The sequence below is a fragment of the Onychostoma macrolepis genome, chromosome 13, assembly GCF_012432095.1.
Source record: "Onychostoma macrolepis isolate SWU-2019 chromosome 13, ASM1243209v1, whole genome shotgun sequence".
NCBI classification, from domain to species: Eukaryota; Metazoa; Chordata; class Actinopteri; order Cypriniformes; family Cyprinidae; genus Onychostoma; species Onychostoma macrolepis.
This window is the reverse complement of record NC_081167.1, coordinates 23,003,641-23,025,209: the sequence shown is the minus strand read 5'-3', so window position 1 is coordinate 23,025,209 and position 21,569 is coordinate 23,003,641. Positions and strand designations below refer to the sequence as shown.

Genomic DNA, 21,569 nt, shown 5'->3' with positions numbered 1-21,569 from the left:
ACGCTATGTATAATCACATATTTGTATAAATAACGGGGTTTTTTTCATTTTTTGTCTGTAGGTTGTGTAGTCTGACTTTGAAGAAGCTAGTGGTGATGAAGGAACTTGACAAGGAGCTGATTTCTGTCGTCATCGCGGTCAAGATTCAGGTTAGTAATCAGCTCCATAAAGTGTATGATGTTTTTCAACAGCAGTGTGTCTAGATTTTTTGCAAAAAAGAGCACAACATTTACAAGTTTAGAGACGACAATCAAATATTCTAAGAGGGTTACAATACATGAGAAATGAATTAAAGTGTATTATATCGTAAAGTATTATTAAGAGTCACCAAAAATACAATTTTCGTCAATGCAGAATGATGATGAATTCCTTATGGCAAAATTTTCAAGGTCCAAGGTCCAAAAAGCATTTCAATAAATAAAATCCAGGAACATGAGGAAAAATTCCAGCACTACTTGTGATAAGGAGATATTTATTATAACAATACCTTTTATTGACCATGCATGGTCAATAAAAGGTACTGTTATAATAAATATCTCCTTATCACAAGTAGTGCTGGAATTTTTCCTCGCGTCCCTATATTTAGTTGTTCTCATGCACCTTGTGAGAGGTAAAGTTGCTCCAGCTTCTACCCCATAATAAATAAAATCCCAAATTAAGTGGATAATTGTTTCTTTAAAGTGATGACACAAGGAACAATTGGGTGAAATACAGATAAAGTGACTGTTTGTGTCTGTAGGGCTCCAAGCGAATCCTGCGCTCTCACGAGATAGTGCTGCCCCCTGCTGGTGGGGTGGAAACTGATCTCGCTCTCACTTTCTCACTACAGGTAAAGATATCTTCAAAACACACTTTTTCAAATTGCTCAGTCATATAAATGGCTCTGAACCAGAGTCATTTACACTTCTTACTGCTTACACTGCATCTGAACTGCTTACATTGACAGCTGCCTTGCCTGACAAAGAACCTCATAAGTGATTGATTTGGAACACTCTGCTGCACTCTTTGCAATGCATTATACATACAAGTATACATGCTGCACTACTTTAAAATTAAAACAAAAGGAAGATATCATAGAAACAGCCTTTGCTTCGAAAGTGTGTCTATGATGCCTGTAAATGGTCCCTGTGTAGGCAGCTTACTAGGTTTTGAAACTGAGCCAATATTGCTTTTAAGACATAATTACAATGTGCTCTGAATCATTCTAGAGTTTATGAAATTGAGTTTGATGGTTTTCCTGTCTCTCTCCTTTTTGTACATGTTTGTGTGTGAATAGTACCCTCATTTTCTGAAACGCGAGGGAAATAAATTGCAAATCCTGCTTCAGCGGAGGAAGAGGTACAAAAACCGGACAATTTTGGGTTACAAGACGTTGGCTGCTGGTTCTATAGACATGGCAGAGGTATTTTGGATATCTCAGTGAGGTTAATAGTCACTTTTGAAGCATATACAATGCTTACATGCTGATTTGTTTATGTGTGTAGGTGATGCAGCATCCTGCTGAAGGTGGGCAGGTCTTGGCTCTTTGCAGTAATCAGAAGGAGTTACTGGGTAAAGTTGCTGAGATTTGGATCTATTCCCTGTCCAGTCAGCCCATAGACCACGAGGAGGCAGCCATTCTGGGGCAGAAAATCAAATGTTCTGGTAAAAAAAAAAAAATCATCCGCACATACACATCAATTTTTAATTAGTCTAATGGCAATTTTCCACTGCGTGATACGGCTCGGGACAGCTCGGCTCGGCTCGGTTTGTGTTTCCACTGCAGTTTAGTACCACTAGAGTGGGCAGGATTATACACATCTCCCCATCAAGCTCTCACTGGATCTGCTCCTCGGCTATCAACAACAAGAATGTCTGTACTTCCTCAACAGACCACGTAACAGCCATTTATTGGTTGTTAAAAAAGGTGCGTTCGTTCAAAAAACAAAAAAACTAAATTGCGTTTGATCATTTGCTGGCTGTGCTGATTTAAATCTAGCGGGTCTGGTGTCTCGTGTCGCAAGTTCAATGATGTAGCGCGCAGGTAGTGACTAATCGGTGATCAGCAGGGTTTACATGTCACATTTTGATAACGGTACGTCTCGCTTGGACCCTCAGACCGAGGTTGTACTGAAAAAAGTACCAGGTACTGTACCCAGTGGAAAACCCCCCAAAAGTGAGCTGTACCGTGCAGTGGAAAAGCGCCATATGACATGTCCCTGGCAATAACAAATTGTTCTTTATATGTGATGTGAAGTTATAGCACCTTATCACATTTAAGCATGAGTTGCTGTGCACATTATTCATAAAATTAAGTTAATTTCTTACAAAAAGTTTATTAATGATTATTCGAAATGTACAGTATATTCTGTTTCAGACCAGACATACAAATTCTCTATTATAGTACCAAACTCATTTAAATCCATTAGTTATATATAATGGACTATCTAACCAACTTCCGTGTCAACTCAACCAGAGGTCCTCACCTCAAATTTTTGATTTTGCTAATATTTTTTCTGAAGAAAGATAAGCATGTATAGTGATGAAAGCTAAAATATTAAATGTCGTGGATGAATATTTACTGAGCAATCCACTATTTGGTAGAGGGGGGTCAAAATGGCCATTTTCACCTGAGATTCAGAGCTAAATTACAGGGGGTTAAAAATGACTTCAGAAAGATGGCAGCATCATAATGTTATTTTTACACAGATATTGGTAGGTCTGTCAGTAAAATCTGTTGACTTTAGCAGTCTTTGTTGCATTATGTGCCAATGGTGACCATTAAAAAATGGGGAAACAGCACTTTTCAAGTTTTTTTTCTCCAAAGTTTGCAGGCCTGTAACTCAAGAAGTATTAAAGATATCTTAATGCCCTTTTAGATATTGGGTCTTAACAAACTTTTCTTTTGACACCTTCATTTTTAAGGCCCTATATTTTTCAGTTCCAGAGATATTGGAATTTCAATATGGCTCCAGGAGTAAATCGTTAAATTGTACACATTTTTAGTGGTCAAAAACTAAATGTGGGTCAGTTTGCAAAAATATGATACTACTTTTTTTTTTTTTTTAAAGAGGAATGTCTGAAAAACAAATAATGTTGAAACTAGAAATGTATCTCGTTTCCTTCTGTTAAAACAATTGCATTGAACATAACTGTCCAAGTGCCATAAATATTATTTTTCCCAAGTTTGCGTGCCTATAACTCAAGAAGTCTTAAAGATATCGCAATATGATTTTAGATTCTAGTTCTTAATAAACTTTTCTTTTGGAATCTTCATTTTCAAGGCCTTACATCATTCAGTCCCAAAGATAGGGGGGTCTCAGTGAGGCTCCAGTTGAATATTACCCATTTTCAGTGGTCAAAAACCAAATGTTGGTCACTTTGTATATAGTCTATACTTATTTAATTTAAAGAACAATGTCTGAGGAATGAATAATGTTGAAATTAGAATTGTATCTTGTTTCCCTCTATCAAAACAATATGTATAATACATACCTGTCAGAGTGCTTAAAATACACTGAAATGGACAAGCTAAGGTACATTAGCATTCTTTCAGTCATCCATTCATAAGATTCTATATTTGAATCAGTTTCAGGGATATTTTGAAGAAGGGATTTTGTTCATTTTAACAGCTTCTGAAGCTACCAAGAGTTCAGATATGCAGTATTGTAGCATGTTTGAAACCCATCCCATGCCTCCTAGGGAAAAGTGGCTGCTTTTACCACACATTGCATTCACATCAATAAACCAAGATTTCTCCTCATCTGGATTAATTATTAGAATTTATTTTTCTTTTTTATTGTTATATTATGTGAAGGTTCATCAGATTAAGTAGTATCTACTGCTAAAGGGCATATTTGGCAGAATCACTGATAGTATCTCAAACATTTAAGATCTCTCACACTTGTAATAATTAACACTGGGTAATTCTAAACCCCAGGTAAACAGGATCCTGAGTAATCATATTTTACATTTCACACTGTTCATACTTTACCTAGAGTTAACAATTATTCCTGGTCATTCATAATCTGATGAATTCTTCAGATATTCTGCTTTAAATACAACTAGATAAAAAATGTTTGTCAAGACCAACTTTAGATTGGCTTGAGAAAGCCTAGCCTGAAAGTTTAAAGCAGCTGTAAATGCCTGTAGTTTGAAAATTTAGATAAATTAGAAAATTAGCATGTTGCTAGCATGATTAGCATGCAGTTAGCATGTTGCTAATCATGTTTCTAGCATGATTACATTGTTGCTAGCATGTTGCTAACATGATTAGCATGTAGTTAACATGTTGCTAATCATGTTTCTAGCATGTAACTAGCATAATTAGCATGACGTTAGCATGTTGATAGCAGGCTGCTAGCATGATTAGCATGTTACTAGCATAATTCTGGCATGTTCTGTGTGTGTGTATATATATATATTAGTGCTGTCAATCTATTAAAAAATGTAATCGCGTTAATCACAGTCATGGACTGTGATTAATCATGATTAATCACAAATTTAAAATACTAGGATTTACCTGTAAATGTGTTGAAATAAAGAAGTGCATGACAAACTAGTTTAAGGAAACAGAACCTTTCACACTTCCGCCAGGTATGATTGCCTTATTATTCTTTTATCATTATTCTTTTGTTTTTATTCAGCCTTTATACTGGCAATTAAACGTTTACCAAGCCACATCCCAGTATACATTTACCCAACTATTATCAAAAGTATTTCTAAATAAATACAAAACAACATTTTCTTGCGACCGTATGTGAAGTATTATGACAAAATGCATTATGAAGAAGAATTGGACCTGTTCTCCAGGTGCATTAGAGCTAATATTAGCATCATGCTTCATAAATCAATTTATGAGATTAATAGTACACTTTTATTCAGAACTCACTTCAAACCAGCATCGAGTGTTTGTAATAACTTCCTTTTGCGATCACATGTGGAATTTGGTTGTTTACTGTTGTTAAAATATGCTATTTATAGCCTTTTATATCGCTGCACAAATTAGCATTTCAAATGTACACATTCAACTCAATAAAATCACATACAAATATCCTAACGGAATCGTGTGTTTATTATCTTATATAATCTATAGTGTAAAAGCCTTAACATGTATGCTCTGGCTGAAACTCACGTTGTTTGTGATGTTACAACCGCCTCTCCGTTCTTAAGTTGTCAGGTATACATTCCAAGTATAATACACATTTGTAAAAGGATCTATTTTTATTTGTCTATACACTTTGGGCGGCCATGGTACATTATAAAAGTAGCCCTAAAAAACCGCAACCCATGGCTCTGTAATTTTTACCGCGACTGTATTTTCAAAATAGCCCACGTTAACGCGTTAACGTTGACACCCCTAAATATACAGGTGCATCTCAATAAATTAGAATGTCGTGGAAAAGTTCATTTATTTCAGTAATTCAACTCAAATTGTGAAACTCGTGTATTAAATAAATTCAATGCACACAGGCTGAAGTAGTTTAAGTCTTTGGTTCTTTTAATTGTGATGATTTTGGCTCACATTTAACAAAAACCCACCAATTCACTATCTCAAAAAATTAGAATATGGTGACATGCCAATCAGCTAATCAACTCAAAACACCTGCAAAGGTTTCCTGAGCCTTCAAAATGGTCTCTCAGTTTGGTTCACTAGGCTACACAATCACGGGGAAGGCTGCTGTTTCTGAAATTTGGTTGATTTGACACGGAATGACCCTCCTCTATTGTTATTAGCATGTATTTTTTTCCTTATTCATAATTTAAAATATTCAGAATATTTTTTGTCATAACAGATTTCAAAAGAAAAATATATCCATTTTTCATGCTATACATTATAACAGAGATTCCTAAACTTTTTTTGTCAGCCGAACCCCTTTGACCTGAATGTTTACTTGAAGTACACCCTGAGATTTTAAGTTTTTATTTACTTTTTTTTTTTTTTTAATGACTTTTTTTTTTTTTTTTTATTAATGATTTTTTTAGCTGAAACCCTCGTGACCAAACCTCAGTTTGGGAGACCTTCATTATAGTGCTTTAATGCTTTAACTGATTTAATGTCCTTTTATTTATTTGTTTATTTATTTATTTTTATTTAAAGCAAAAAAATATCTATTAATGTCCATTTATGAGTTATCAAGCATTATTTAAAAAGTCATTATTGGTTTATTACCGGTTCATTACTAGCTGGAACAATCGGTATTCAGGACTGGGCCTTTCCTTTTTCTAATATTGTTTATTTGACTTGGTAGATAATTACTCAGAAGAAGAGTATGAAAGCTTCTCATCGGAGCAGGAGGCCAGTGATGACGCAGCTCAAGGACAGGTAAATACAAACACACACACAAACAGAGCTACCTCACTTCCCTCTTTTTCTGATGACTTGTGAATGTGCATGCTCCTCAGGATCTTGAGGATGACGAGTACGAGATGAGGAAACCAAAAAAGCAGAGGAGGTCAATAGTCCGGACGGCATCGATCACCAGGGTAAGAATGCCAGAGAACAATGAGAATTTACTCACAGTCATCGCTGTCAGATGTGATCGTGTAGTAAACAGACCGTTAATATGAGTGTGTATGTCTGTGTGCTTCTCTTTCTCCATTAGCAGCAGAACTTTAAGCAGCGTGTGGTGGCATTGCTCAAACGGTTCAGAGTTTCTGATGAGGTGGGTAAATATAGAGTATATTTGTTTTTTAAATGTATAAATACATGTTAGTCAGGTTGTGCAGGTTGACTTGTGTGGTGAACCAGTAAGTTTTGTACAATTTGTTTTCCATCTCAGTGGACCAAATCCGTGTTTGTGTGCAACTTAGTTTGTGTTTAACTAAATGTACTTTAGATTTACTAGGACCTCTCACCTCTGACATGATAGGTAGTCTAAATATTATCAAGTCAAGCCAAGCCACTTTTATAATGTAGCGCTTTATAAAATACAGATTATTCAAAGCAGCTTCATAGTAATAAAAAGGAAAATGAGGCAAATTCAAATTCTGCTGTAAAGCAGCTCTAAAAAGACAACAGTGTCATTATTTAGCTCCATACAGTTCAGTTTATTAACTGTGTAAAGTTCATGATTGATAAAACATATTTAATTAATCTATACAGAAGACAATAATTTCATCATCCAGCTCAATTCATTTCAAGGATTGTTGTCATCTGATAGTGTCAGTGCAGTCAAATCAACAATATTACTGAATTATAAGTGTCCTTTAAACCACAACTAAGCATGCCACAAGAGTGGCAAGGAACTCGGACTCCATCAGGTGACAGAAATGGAGAAAAAACCTAAAGAGAAACCAGGTTAATAAATAAGTTGTAGGTTGTAATATATTAGTTGATTTCTTCTCCTGTTGTATGATTCTGTTCAGTCTGTGATCAGTCAGCGGACACAAGGCCTGACCCTTGCCTGGCTCCACAGATTAATTTAGCTGTGCATAATCAGCACTGCTACGGAAACCCAATCCTTGTTTGCTGTTAATCTTGCCGAGTGGAGTTCTGCACAATGAGAGCAGGACTGACACAAGGACTTTGGCTATAATATTCTTACTGCTTCTGCGGTGTATAGTATGTATACTGTAAGCATTATGCAAATGTATATACTGTATGCCTAAAACTAAATGCGCTGCTGTAGTTACAATTTTTACCCACAAAAATGCCCACAGTGCAAAGTACTGGATTAAAACTTAAATGTTTTTACGTTTAAAAAAAAAAAAAAAATTGAACTGTTATTGTTGACACATTTTACACATAATTGGATTTAAAAAAATACTTGCTTATACCATGCAATGTGAGGAGGTCATGTGACAAACATGGTATAAAAAAAGTTTCAAAATTGGCAGTATACAGTATATCCACATAGTATTGAGTAAGTAGTAAGCTACACTGTAAAAAGGGAATGTTGACTTAACTTAAAAAAATTGAGGAAACCTGTTGCCTTAAAATTAAGTACATAATAATAATAAAAAGTTAATTGAACTTGACAATTAAATTAACTTATTTTTTTAATTATCATTTACTTAAAAATTTTAAGACAACGGGTTTCCTCAATTTTTTTTTAAGTTAAGTCAACTTATCACTTTTTACAGTGTAGTATTTGGTTCCTGCACTATTCTATATATTCAACAAGTTTGACATATAACCAGTAAGCATGAAAAAAGAAAATGCTGCCCACAGCAAAATAAACACATGCCACTTTGGGTTCAGAGGTCAGTCGTCTTCTGAAGGACAGGAAGTGTGTGGTGATGTGCAGAAGCAGCAGTGATGTCCAGCAGGACAGAAACATGATCTCATCAGCATTGTGCCTCGGGTTACTTCCTGTTCTGACAGGACACTGATTCTTATTATGGAACCGTCTGAAATCTGACCGAAGATTTTCACAAATATTTTATATTAAAGGAAGTTATTTAGCAGCTAAAATTGTCAGTAGGGTTATGTTTGTAAATGAGTACTAGCTTACAACTTACTAAATATTGACCAGTGTATACTGTATACTGACTGCTATTTCAAAAACAGTAGTACGAGAAGTGGTATAGCCATTAATCAATGTAACATCTCAAGCAGTAGTGTGCTGCATTGTTGTCACGTGACCTCTTAATGTTGCATGTTTCATTTAGCAAGTGGAGTCTCTGCATAGTGTGGAAATGGATTTTTGTCCACTTTGTGTAAAACAGTATTGTTATTGTGAACTATCCAATATGGATTCTGTTAATCAAAATAAAGCTGAAATTAAATAAAATATAAATATTGGGTGAAAAACTTTGAAATGTTGCTTTGACAGCCACCTGAAATGAAATGAGTTTAAATTCTGATATGACTAAAACTAAAACTGAAATAAATACAAAATTTGGAAAATAAAATTTAAAAAGCTAATAGAAATACTTTTTATATAATATTTTTTAACTAATAAAAATGACAAAAACAACAGAATTAGTACAAAATGTACAGTCAAAATCAAAACTAAAAAATAAAAGCTAAATATGATTTCAAGAATAAATTCCTAAATAAATACTGCAATAACACTGGTGTAAAAATGTTATTTGGTAGTCCAGTCAAATAATAAATAAATAATGAGTTAATTTAAGTTATTTGTACTATATCATATGTAATACACAATGGTAACTCAAAGTGCTTTACATAAAAAATTTTTTTAAAGTAGTATGCTGTTGTCAGCCTAGTCAAAATCAATGATGAACTTCATCTGAGACTGAGCTTTTTTTTTTAAATGACTTTAGTGCATTTAGCTCATTCAGCAGCAGCTTGTTAAACTCTGTTAAGAAGCCAGATTTACCCTGAACATTGATGGCTGCAAACATTCCTTGATTGATTTCCTCTCTCATTAATAATGTCCAGGAACATCACATGGCTCTTTGGATCGATTGCCCCGCCGCTGAGTCTGAGCATTCTCTGTTTCATCAGATTATGCTTGACCCTCTGTCTCACCATCCCTCACTCTTCTGCCCTTTACATTCATGCAGTTCAAATGAGGAATAAATAATGTTTAAATGTTTGTAGGTGTTAGACTCGGAGCAGGACCCAGCCGAGCCGCCTCCAGAAGTAGAAGAAGACCTGGATCTGGAGAGTTTAGACTTTGAGAATCCGAGCGACAGTGGACCGGATCTGGATGATGATGAAAGTGTTCTCAGCACCCCAAAGCCCAAACTCAAGTATGTTGAGAAGAGATAGTGTTTATTTAGTGCTATATCTGTTAATGTTGAGATGCGTGTTATTTTATTTGCCGTTGTGTGTTTACCTTTTTGTGTCTGTGTGTGGTTTAGGCCATATTTCGAAGGAATTTCTCTATCCAGCTCTCAGACAGAAATTGGCAGCATTCACAGCGTTAGGAGTCACCGAGAGCCGCCCAGTCCAGTAAGAACTCATTCATGTGTTTAGAAGACATTTAAATGCACACATAACATACACTTAAACTGACTTGAAATAAAGCTAATACTAACCTAATACTAACCCTTTCCAAATATATATGTGCCATTCAAAAGTTTGGGGTCAGTAAGATATTTTGTTTTGTTTTTTAAAGAAATTGACATTTTTATTCAGTGAGAACACATTAAATTGATATTTAATATATATAATATATTATTTATATATATATTATATATTTAATATATAAAAGATTTGTTATAAAAGATTTCTTCAAATAAGTGCTCAGAATCCTACAAAAATATTTCCACAAAAATATTAAGCAGCACAACAGTTTTCAACATTGATGGTAATAAGAAATGTTTCTTACTGGAGTAATGGTTGCTGAAAATGTTGGTTTGCCATCAAAATTATATATCTAGAATATTGAAATAGAAAACAATCATTTTAAATTGTATTAATATTTCACATACTGATCATTAAAGACTTCTTCAGAAACATTAAAAAATCTTATTGGCCCCAATGTTGGAATGGTTATATATATATATATATATATATATATATATATATATATATATATATATATATATATATATATAGTCATTATTTTTAATAAGTTGTCCCCATGAGGAGGAAGTATAAGCTAGGTTAGAAACATAAACACTTCAGTTTAATCACTCCTGAGCTAACTCTCTACCGCTCTCTCTCTTTCTCTGTTCAGATGGATCCTGATAAAATAAGGGCTGTAGGTGGAAAGTTTCAGATGGATAATGAATCTGATAATGTTTCAATGGTACGTCCTTCAATATTGTAAGATATTCACTGAATATCAGATCAAGACTCACATGTCTGTTTTGAGATGAGCTCTGGCAGATGCTCTAAAGCTGAATCACAGATAATGAATCACTCACACTGAATCGACGTGGTGTGGTGGCAAGAGGGCAAAACAATAGTAATCAAAACAGAAATTCTGAACGGAATTTCAATGTAATTTTGAAGTGTCAAACTCAAATACTGAACTGAAGTGTCAAAAAATATAAAATTTTATATATATCTTTTCTGCCGATATAACTTATTTGGCTTTTATAATGTGCCTTTTATCTTACATTAAGTTTCTTGTTTCTTTTGTGTCCCTTCCTTGTCTCACAACATGTGGATATGAGTGTTAAGACAAATCTCTGTGTATCAGTTTAAACTGTTTTTCTAAGTGAATTTGTTTGCATCATCCCTCAAAAATGTTTACAAAAGTACCCATGTATTTTTCCTATATATTAAAATGTTTTAGTAATAATTATTATTATTATTATTAGAAAAAAAAGTTGAGTTAACATTGTTGTTAATATTACTGTTTATTACTATGTATTGTAATATTAATGCATTTAAATAATTATTAATACGTTAATTATATAATAATAATAACAATTAAACAATTTATTTATTTATATATATATATATATATATATAAAATGTATATTGTGTTACGTGTTTTTGCAGTTTTAATATGTGTGTCTTTGGGTTTTAGGGTCATCCTGAGGTTGTGACCCCGACCACAGAACTGGAGATGATGGACAACATGGACACTTTCATGGAGAGGTTGCCTCCTACTGGCCGGATGACCAAAACTGAGTCACTTATCATTCCATCCAACCGGTGAGGATGCATAACCCTTTATCACTTCGGTTAGATGAAGAGAGTATACTGTCAAGGTGCTGTACATTTTTTCTTTTTAAACAAAGCTCTCTCTTGTGGGTTATTTTGTCTATCCTGTTTAGTGTTTTTGTTAAAAAATAAAAAGGTTCTGCAATATGAAAAACTTTCTCTATCTGAAGGGTGGAGCCAAAGTTGGCAGGGCGACGGGGACGAAGCACATCACTTAAAGAGAGACAGACCAGTCGACCGCCCAACGAGAGAGCCAATAGTCTGGACAACGAGCGCTCGTTTGACACACGCTGCCACCTACAGGTCAGATAAGATCTCACTGCACTCAACAAATAGACTCCAGTTATGAAAAAGAAGCAGCAATTTTTACTTTTATTTGAACTAATTATGGTCTCTGTCCGGTTAGATTCCACGCAAAACGGTTTATGACCAGCTGAACCACATCCTGGTGTCAGACAGCCATCTCCCCGACAGCATCATCCTCATTAACACCTCAGACTGGCAGGGCCAGGTATGATTGACAGCTGTCAACACAACAGGGCAGTTTCTGTGATGGCACATATTGCAAATTATCAGCTGTAGATTTTGGCTGATGATATAAAGCTTACATGTTGGTATCATTTTGTATAGATTTTTATTTATATAGATAAAGCATAATAGAGTTATTTTTGCAAAAATCAGTATAAAAAATACAGTAAAAATATATTTGCAGTTTTAAATGTTCTTTTTTTTAATATATTTTCAAATGTAATTTATACAACGGCAAATCATGATTGTGGAAACTTTTTTTGATTTAATGGAAGGTCCTCCTTTATTTGAAATGGAATTAACAATGTAAAACTCTTTACTGTCACTTTTGATCAATTTAATGCATCCTTACAAAATAAAAGTACTCATTTCTTTTCAAATAAATTGTACCGACCCCAAAATTTTGAATGGTAGTGTATATTTTAATAACCATGACCAGTGTTGGGGAAAGTTACTTTTAAAAGTAATACATTACAGTATTGCGTTACTCCATAAAAATGTAACTAATTGCATTACGTTACTTTTGGGTCACGCTTGCTTGCTTGTTTTAATATAAAAGTTCTGTCTGTACAGTAGAGAGTTTGCTTAAACCTTTCAGTAGTGCATTCTGGATATCATGAAGAAAAGGATGCAGGAGAAAGTTCAACGCTCTTCAGCAATAAAAAACCAAACTAACAAATATTATGTTTATCTAAAGTAAATCTTGTTCATTAGTATGGTTGCATTGGATCATCGACGGTCAGCAACAAAGACATTAGTTAATAAAAATAGGATTTTTTATTATGTTATTTAACATTTAATTATTGCATTATTATTTAATTACATATTGCATTTTTTATTCATTTTGAGGAATACTGAATCTGTGTGTTTTTTTGGGGGGGTTTTTTGCAAGTGAGATGAGCAAATGCATGTTGACATTTGGTTTAGAACTACAGTAAGCATCATGTTTACACAGCGCACACAATGCCTCTGCGCTTACTCCCGATTTCTCTCAACATGAGGACAGGAGAGCTGTCAGGCAACAATGTGAAAACAAAGTATTTTGAAAACAAAATGTTACTTACTTGAAAAAGTAATCTGATTACGTTACTCGTGTTACTTGTAATGCGTTACCCCCAACACTGGCCATGACTAAATTAATCTACTAAATGAAATACTTAAATTATAAATATGATTCATAAGCATTTGGAATAATAAGCCTGACATCAGTACAAAAACAGATTGATGTATGTAACCCTCTTCCTGTCTTTTTGTCTCAGTATGTATCTGAGGTGTTACAGAATCACGGTCTTCCTGTTGTGTGTACATGCACCACGGCTGACATACAGGCTGCGTTCAGCACCATCATCTCTCGCATACAGAGATTGTGAGTCAGACACTTCATTTCTTCTTCATGCTTCTGCTATTTGGTTTCTAGTTTTTCCAGGATAGTGACACACTATGCACTTATTTCTTCTTTTCTCTTTCTCTCTAGTTGTAACAGTAACTCAGTCACACCGTCTCCTGTGCGGATCGGAGTAGCAGGAGCTCAGCATTACCTGTCTGTCGTTTTGCGTTTGTTTGTGGATCACCTGACACATAAAACCCCCGACTGGCTCGGATACCTGCGATTCCTTATCATCCCTCTTGGTAAGTGCAGGAGTCACGGAAAAAAATGAGCAGTCACTGGCCAATAAAACGCTACCAGAAGAGCTAAAAAAAAAAAAACATGTATGTGTTTGTAGGGGTTCATCCAGTGGCTAAATATCTGGCCAGTATAGACTACAGATATAACAGCCTGTTCCAAGACTCAGCGTGGAGAGATCTTTTCCACAAACCAGAAGCACCAACATCAGGTAACCTTCTCTGATATACTCTTTCACTCTTCATTCCATCCATCTGCAAATTAAATAAATAAAAACGGTACACTTTAATACCAAATATATTATAAGGATATATGATTCGAAATGTTTAAATAATAAATTAAATTAAATATTTTAATTATATATTTTTATATTGTGAAATATATTTTATATTCTATTTTTTATCGTTTAAATAATATAAATAGAATATATACTATATTTCTATTACATAAGTGTAATATATTTTATATTATTTTGTATTGTTATTAAATAATTAATAATGATTTTAAAATATATTTCAATTGTGTATTTTTATATACTGATATAATATTTTTTTCAATTATGTAATTATTAAATAATTTTAAAATATATATATTAATATAAATGTAGATTTATTTAAAAAAATGTTTATATATATATATATATATACACAGTCATGGCCAAAAATATCGGCACCCTTGGTAAATTTGATTCAAGAAGGCTGTGAAAATTAATCTGCATTGTTAATCCTTTTGATCATTTATATTCACAAATATCTAACCTTTCATTGGATAGTAATAATTTAAAATGGGGGGAAATATCATTATGTAATGTTTTTCTCTAATACACGTTGGACACAATTATTGGTACCCCTAGAAATTCTTATGAGTAAAATATCTCTGAAGTATATTCCATTCATATTCACAATTGTGAGCACTCCAGGGTGATTATGAACATGAAATTATCCAGCCATGGCTTCCTGTTTCACAGAAATATAAATAGGAGGGAAAACAAAGGCCAAATTCCCTTAATCATGCATCACAATGACAAAAACCAAAGAATATATTTCTGATGTGCAGCAAAAGATAATTGAGCTTCACAAATTAGTGAAGTGGCTTTAAGAAAAGAGGTAGAGCAGTGAAAATCCCCATTTCCATCATCAGGACAATAATTAATAATTTCCAATCAACATAAAATGTTACGAAACCGCCTGGAAGAGGACGTGTGTCTATATCGTCCTAATGCACGGTGAGAAGGAGAGTTTGAGTGGCTAAAGACTCTCCAAGGACCACAGCTGGAGAATTGCAGAAAATAGTTGAGTCTCGGGGTCAGAAAACCTTAAAAAAAAAAAATTGTCAAACAGCACCTACATCACCACATGTTGTTCGGGAGGGTTTCAAGAAAACTTCTCCTCGCTCATCCAAAAACAAACTCCAGCATATTCAGTTATCAGATACGACTGGAACTTCAAATGGGACTGGCTTCTATGGTCAGATGAAACAAAAAAATGAACTTTTAGCAGCAAACACTCAAGATGGGTTTGGTGAACACAGGGATAAAAAGTACCCCATGTGTACAATTAAATATACTGCTGTATTTTTGATGTTGTGGGCCTATATTTCTCTAACCTCATCAGGCATTATGGGAGAAAATTTAGAGCTGTTAAACTGGTAAATGGAGGTTTCAAAAAGTATTGAATAAAAGGGTGCCGTTAATTGTGGCCAATGTGTATTAGAGAAAAACATTTATTTCATAATGATATTTCCCACCATTTTAAATTCTTATTATCCAGTGAAAGGTTAGATTTTTGTGATATTTTTTTTTTTTAAATAAAAGATCAAAAGGATTAACAATTCAGATTCATTTTCACAGCCTTCTTTGATCATATTTACCAAGGGTGCCAATATTTTTGGCCATGACTGTATGTGTGTGTATATACGTTCTACACTTTTTCTATATAGTATAATATACACCGTATTTTGATTATTAATAATGTTTTAACACATTTTAAAATATATTAAAAGTGTGTGTATATATATGTATGTATGTGTGTGTGTGTGTGTGTGTGTGTATAAATGCACACACATATTTTTATGAATGTATTAAGAAAAATCTCAACATTTTCTCTTTATTCTCTGTCAACCTTCTCCAGCAGTTCAGGACAGTCCAGATGTGGTTTCCAGGGTAACACAGTACATGTTGGGAGCAAACGGAGCTCATCAGCTGCCCATAGCAGAGGCCATGCTTACCTATAAGCAGAAAAGGTGACGCATGCACCGAGCAGCCCAGATCCATATTTTTATAAAAGAATCAAACCTTTCAGAGGAGGCAACATAAATGTTGTGTGCAGAACACACTGAATATGAAATATCATTTTAACATGGTACCACTCAATAATAAAACATATTCAAAGATTATGACTCCACAATTGTATTTGGCTAAATACAATTAAAAGAATATCAATTATCTCTTGATATAAAAGTGCTTTGAATATGTGTTATTAAAGGCTGGGTTCATTTTCAGATGCTTTGAAGATGCAGATATCTGGTTTTCATTCAAAAACGCACTCGATCCATTTTGTTTGTTTTTCCAGATATTTGCATCTTTTTCATGAGCATCCTCCTCCTTAAAGTCATGTTTGGACAGAAAGCATGTGAATGTCACTGTTTTACCATCTCTGTCTGTAAATAACATACTTTATTTCTCTTTATTTTTTCTTTTCCTTGCCCTCTCTGAAGGAAAAAGAGCTTTCATTTTGATTTTGCTGTAAGGTATTGTGGTCTTCCTGCCTGTCCTGATACTGTAGCCAATCAGATACATATCATCTTCCTTTCTCTGGCTCGCTCTTCTCCTGTAGTATCGAGGGGAATTACAGCTGAGGGAGAGCAGAGAGATTCTGTTGAAACTCTGTAGAGATTCTATCCACACTTTGCAATTTGTGGTCTATTTAGGGTGAAAACAGTTCAGTGGGCTTGTGTGCTGGGGCTTCCTGTCCTGTAGCTGCCATATCGAGCATTGCAGCTTCTCCCTTTTTATTTCTCCTCCACCTTCTGATGATTTTGGAATTAGCCATTAAATTGTGTAATAAAGGGTGCTGTGTGGAAAGAATCTGAAGGTTTTATTGGATCTCTTGCTGCTCTGGGATATGAATATTACCTCCATTATCCTCCGCACACCTCCGACGTCCTTCAGCAAAGCACACAGTGTACCAGAGCCTTTACAGTTTAAGCTTCTTGTAACATTCAAATCCTCCAAGGACCCAGAAAAAAAGTACATAATAATACTTAAATAGAACCTATATAGAGGACATCAGGATTCAGTTACAAAGAAAAGGGGGGAAAAAATGAATTATAACCAAATCAGTTTTTAAGTTTCAGGCCATTTTTGTTCTGTGACACATCCTTCTTTATTAGGCAAGGCAAGGCAAGTTCGTATTACTTGATTACTAGACTAAAACATTGAAAAATACATACATAAACCAAATTTTGGGGATAATTTCTCAATTATATTATGAAATGTATTACAGGTTGATTTTAATATAATTTGTTATATTTATATAGGGGAAAATAATACAATTGAAATACATTTTCATTTAATTTCTTATGTTGACACTGTTTTTTGGGAACTTTTATTATTTAGGAATATATACAACAGTTCAGAAGTTTGGGATCAGTAAGATTTTTAATGTTTTTTTTTAAACAAGTTTCTTATTCTCATCAAGGCTACATTTATTTGATCAAAAATCAAATGAAAAAAAAGTCGTTTTGTGAAATATTACAATTTAAAATGACACTTTTTTTTTTTTTTGTATTTTTGATCAAATAAATGTAGCCTTGATGAGAATAAGAAACTTGTTTAAAAAACATTAAAAATCTTACTGATCCCAAACTTTTGAATGGCACTGTTTTCTATTTAAAATATACTTTATTCCTGTGAAGCAAAGCTGATTTTCAGCATCATTACTCCAGTCTTCAGTGTCACACAGAAATCATTCTAGTATGCTGATTTATTATCAGTGTTGGAAACAGTTGTGCTGCTTAATATTTTTGGGACCTGTGATACTTTTTTCAGGATTCTTTGATGAATAAAAAGTAAAAAAGAGCAGTGTTTATTCGAAATACAAATGTTGTGTTACAATATACACTACTATTTTAAGAAATTAATACTTTTATTCAGCAAGGACGTGTAAAATGGATAGAAAGTGACAGTAAAGACTTACAATGTCAGAAAAGATTTCTATTTTGAGTAAATGCTGCTCTTTTTAACTTTTTATTCATCAAATATTCAAAGAAAAGTTCTTTCACTGCATGATTCAGTCTATTAAAATGCATTAAGAATGATCACAAAATTCAAGATATGGGGCAAAATGTGTGTGTTTGTGTGTATCAGTAGATACACACACACACATATAGTTAAAATTTACACGAAGAGTGCGGTTTTTTGTTAAAAAATAAGCATGATTGTGATATTGATTTTATACAACAGTTCAATAAACAAGAAGTTAATATTAAGAGACTTACGATTTAGACACCATATTGCCTGTTTTTGCTCCATTTCGCCAACAAACAATAATTCCAAACAGCTACAGCACTGTTTTTTGCGTCTCTGAGCAATTTGAGATGTTTAGTTCCTGAATGAATCAACCGTTTAAATGATTCGGTTCAGTCGCAATGACTCACTTGTTAACAGTGACTTGCTGACACCTACTGGCGATTTTAATTTCACATTTAAAGTATCTGTTCATTTTAAAATAATTTCAAATATCAGTATTCAATGTTTTGTTTAAAATATCAAAACATTATGCATTTGTAACTGCAGATTAAAGCACTCCATGTCCCTCTGAGCTGCATTAAACAGTGTGTAAATACATCTAATGCCACTTCACATGCAACTTCTGCATAGATTAATTTTGATGATACTGGTTTCATTTGTTTGGTAACAGCCTAAATGTCTTATTATTCTAGTTGACGGATTAAATGTAACAGTTTGACTCAAAAGATGCACACTTAAAAATTTTTTTTTAAAAAGGCTTTATTAAAGGTAAAATTGCCCATAAAAGGTAAAGATCAATTTAAACTTATATGAAAAGATTCATTTCTATCATTGATGTGAACTGACCACACAGAATATGAAGAATATCAAAAACTGCAGCTGTCCACGGTAGTCAGATATCAGCACAATAACACACTCAGCAAAATATCGTCTAATTATCGCTATCGAAAAAATCCCAAATAATATTCAGATATAATTTTTTTTCAATATTGCACACCCCTATTCACAATATTACTGTTTTTTTTTCTGTATTTCTGATCAAATAAATACAGCACTAATGAGCATAAGAGACTTAATTTTAAAAAAATTGTGTATATGCCTTTTGTAATGTTGGTATGTACATTTCTGGGTCCCAGAGGATATTTTCAGTTTGAATAGCAAAATCAAGGATGCGAATGACTTCAAATGATTCCACTTTCATGAAAAGGCAGAAAAAATATCTGAGGTGAACAGATTTTATGATGGAGGTAAAATAATTTCTTCATTTTCTAAACATAACACTCACACACTCACAGTCTTGATTCTCCGAGCAGGTGCTTGAAGTGTTGCTGCTGATATTGGCTGAATTCTCAGTTATTGGTTTCATCAGTGTCTCTATATTCTCCGGTTTGCAGAGCAATAGACCATCTGTTACGCCTTTTTACTGAGAGCGACTTCTATTTCGGCTCAAATGCACTCTGTGAACTCCCTCTGTTTGGGCTTGTGCTGTGTTGTTTTTGGGGTGGTTCGTTGGCACAGATTATTTATTCTTTCTGTTCTCTTATAATTTGCTTCTGGTTTTGGGTTTTGCTCTTCTAGTGATCAGAGATGGTTTAACAGAACATGAGATTTCAGTCTGAATGTAAATCTCTTGGTTGCATTGCAAAATTAGTATTTAGTATTTTCATTTCATACTGAACAGAGTGGTCGTTTCACGATTCATTTTATTTTTGAATATAATGTACAAGTAAGCGTAACCATTTTAACATTATTATTGTTGCTAGATCTATAATCTCTGCATTAGACCATCTCTGGTTCAAGTAGCTTGAATCTGAGCCATGATTGGCTGAGAATGCTTCTTTCTTTTAGTTTTTTAGGGGCGGGTGGGGCAGTGGCATAACGGTAAAAGTCGATTAGAATTATGCTGGCATGACTCACTTTACAGCATTTCTTTGTAGCATGTCTCAGACACGCTTTATTGGATGACACAAAATCACTGAAAGTTGGGAAGAATTTGAAGTTGAAGGACGCTCAGTTGGAGGGGCAAAGAATGAATGAACCAGACAGAGGGGGGTTGGTAGATATAGTGTGCAGTTTAATGGCTTTAATTTACCAGTCAGTAAACCATGTGTTTTTTTCCCTGTCTCACAGTCCTGATGAAGACTCCTGTCAGAAATTCATTCCTTTTATTGGGGTATGTGTCCATTTACAATGATGTTTTATACTTTGAAATGTTTTATTCTTGTATTTGGCTCAGTGTTTTTGTATTCAACTTGCCTGCAGGTGGTGAAAGTGGGGATTGTTGAACAAACTTCTGCCACTTCTGGTTAGTTATACTGTCAATATATTAAATATGGCGGTCAACTAATATGAACATGTTAACCCATATAAAATATGACAAAATAATAGTCAGAAAAAACTCATTTGAAATGGAATAGTTTATTGAACCTTTAGACAAAATCTAACAAAAAAAGTTTACATATGTGTTTTTTTGAGTATAATATTTGATACATGAGGCTTTTATGGCTTGAGGAGGAAAACACAGATTTTATTCAGAGGCCCAAACTGAGCAAAAATATGCAATTTCCTGTAGTTGCTGATATGTATATGGCCAAAAATTAAGATAAGAACTTCTGATAGCTTATAACGCAAATCAGTGAGATCTTTATAACAGTAAAGCAGCTTACTTACTGTACATTAAATAAATATACATATCTGTTGTCACTCTATATCTCACAATAATATGTCTCACAGTAAGATGATCTTTAAATGCTTAGTTTTATGATCAAAAATCTGTAGTTTTTTTTTTTTATTGTAGGAAGCAAAACCTAATGAAGCGCAATACAATGGTGATTGAGAGACAAATAAATGTTCCTCAAAAGCCTAATGTATCATCTTTGATACACTTTATCATGATTTTTATATATTATATTCAATTCAATTATACTAAAAGGCCTGTAATTTACTGAAAACTATTAAATATAAACTATTTATCAGATGACAAAAGGAATGAAGTAGATTGTAAACAATAGGTTTTTCAGCAAAATTTGGATGTTGTTGATGATTTCGAGGCATCAGAAATGTGTGTATAGCAGGGGTCACCAAACTTGATCCTGGAGGGCCGGTGTCCTGCAGCGTTTAGCTCCAACTTGCCTTAAAAACCTCTATGGTACCGTGTTGCCTCCAGGCAACACAACATATTTTAGTTTTTTTAAATAAAATGAGACGCTCATGTAGAAGTCAAGTACAAATAAATGAACATACAAAAAAAGTGGTCACATGACCCACATGTGCACATGTCACATGACTCCGTATTTTGTCCAATGAAAAGTGCATTTTTCAATAATTTCCACACATATAATTGCCTACAAAAAATCTTAGTCACCTTCATTGGAAAGTAAAGAAGTATTTTCAAAAACTTTACATAATATTTCATCAAATGTATCATAGGAAATTACAAAAAACTGCACGTTGCCTCAAGGCAACATTGTACCGTAATGGAATCGCATAAGGCCATACTAGGTTAGAATACAAGTATATGATATTAGTAAGGAAAAGGGTTAGAATTATCTAAATGTATTAGAATTTTTGCATGATTTTGTAATGCATTTGCAAGAATAGTAATTCTCATACTATATCTTCACATATTATGATTTTTCTGTAGAGTTTAATTGTCT

General features: G+C 33.7%; 1 protein-coding gene across 7 annotated transcripts in view; it reads left to right on the top strand.

Annotated features, from left to right (window-relative positions):
- pacs2 (phosphofurin acidic cluster sorting protein 2) overlaps window positions 1-21,569 on the top strand; it is a 42,166-nt gene that overhangs the window by 15,372 nt on the left and 5,225 nt on the right. For 2 of the 7 annotated variants that reach the window (XM_058795381.1, XM_058795382.1), the window contains exons 2-21: window positions 62-149; window positions 740-829; window positions 1,277-1,402; window positions 1,485-1,644; window positions 6,231-6,304; window positions 6,385-6,465; window positions 6,585-6,644; window positions 9,491-9,642; window positions 9,754-9,844; window positions 10,575-10,646; window positions 11,376-11,503; window positions 11,683-11,815; window positions 11,919-12,023; window positions 13,300-13,406; window positions 13,515-13,669; window positions 13,765-13,875; window positions 15,794-15,905; window positions 16,380-16,412; window positions 20,044-20,086; window positions 20,176-20,218. In XM_058795381.1, the coding sequence (XP_058651364.1) occupies window positions 62-149; window positions 740-829; window positions 1,277-1,402; window positions 1,485-1,644; window positions 6,231-6,304; window positions 6,385-6,465; window positions 6,585-6,644; window positions 9,491-9,642; window positions 9,754-9,844; window positions 10,575-10,646; window positions 11,376-11,503; window positions 11,683-11,815; window positions 11,919-12,023; window positions 13,300-13,406; window positions 13,515-13,669; window positions 13,765-13,875; window positions 15,794-15,905; window positions 16,380-16,412; window positions 20,044-20,086; window positions 20,176-20,218 (1,964 nt within the window). The remainder of the gene's footprint in view (window positions 1-61; window positions 150-739; window positions 830-1,276; window positions 1,403-1,484; window positions 1,645-6,230; window positions 6,305-6,384; window positions 6,466-6,584; window positions 6,645-9,490; window positions 9,643-9,753; window positions 9,845-10,574; window positions 10,647-11,375; window positions 11,504-11,682; window positions 11,816-11,918; window positions 12,024-13,299; window positions 13,407-13,514; window positions 13,670-13,764; window positions 13,876-15,793; window positions 15,906-16,379; window positions 16,413-20,043; window positions 20,087-20,175; window positions 20,219-21,569) is intronic. The other 5 variants (XM_058795385.1, XM_058795387.1, XM_058795384.1 and 2 more) reach the window with 3 other exon arrangements.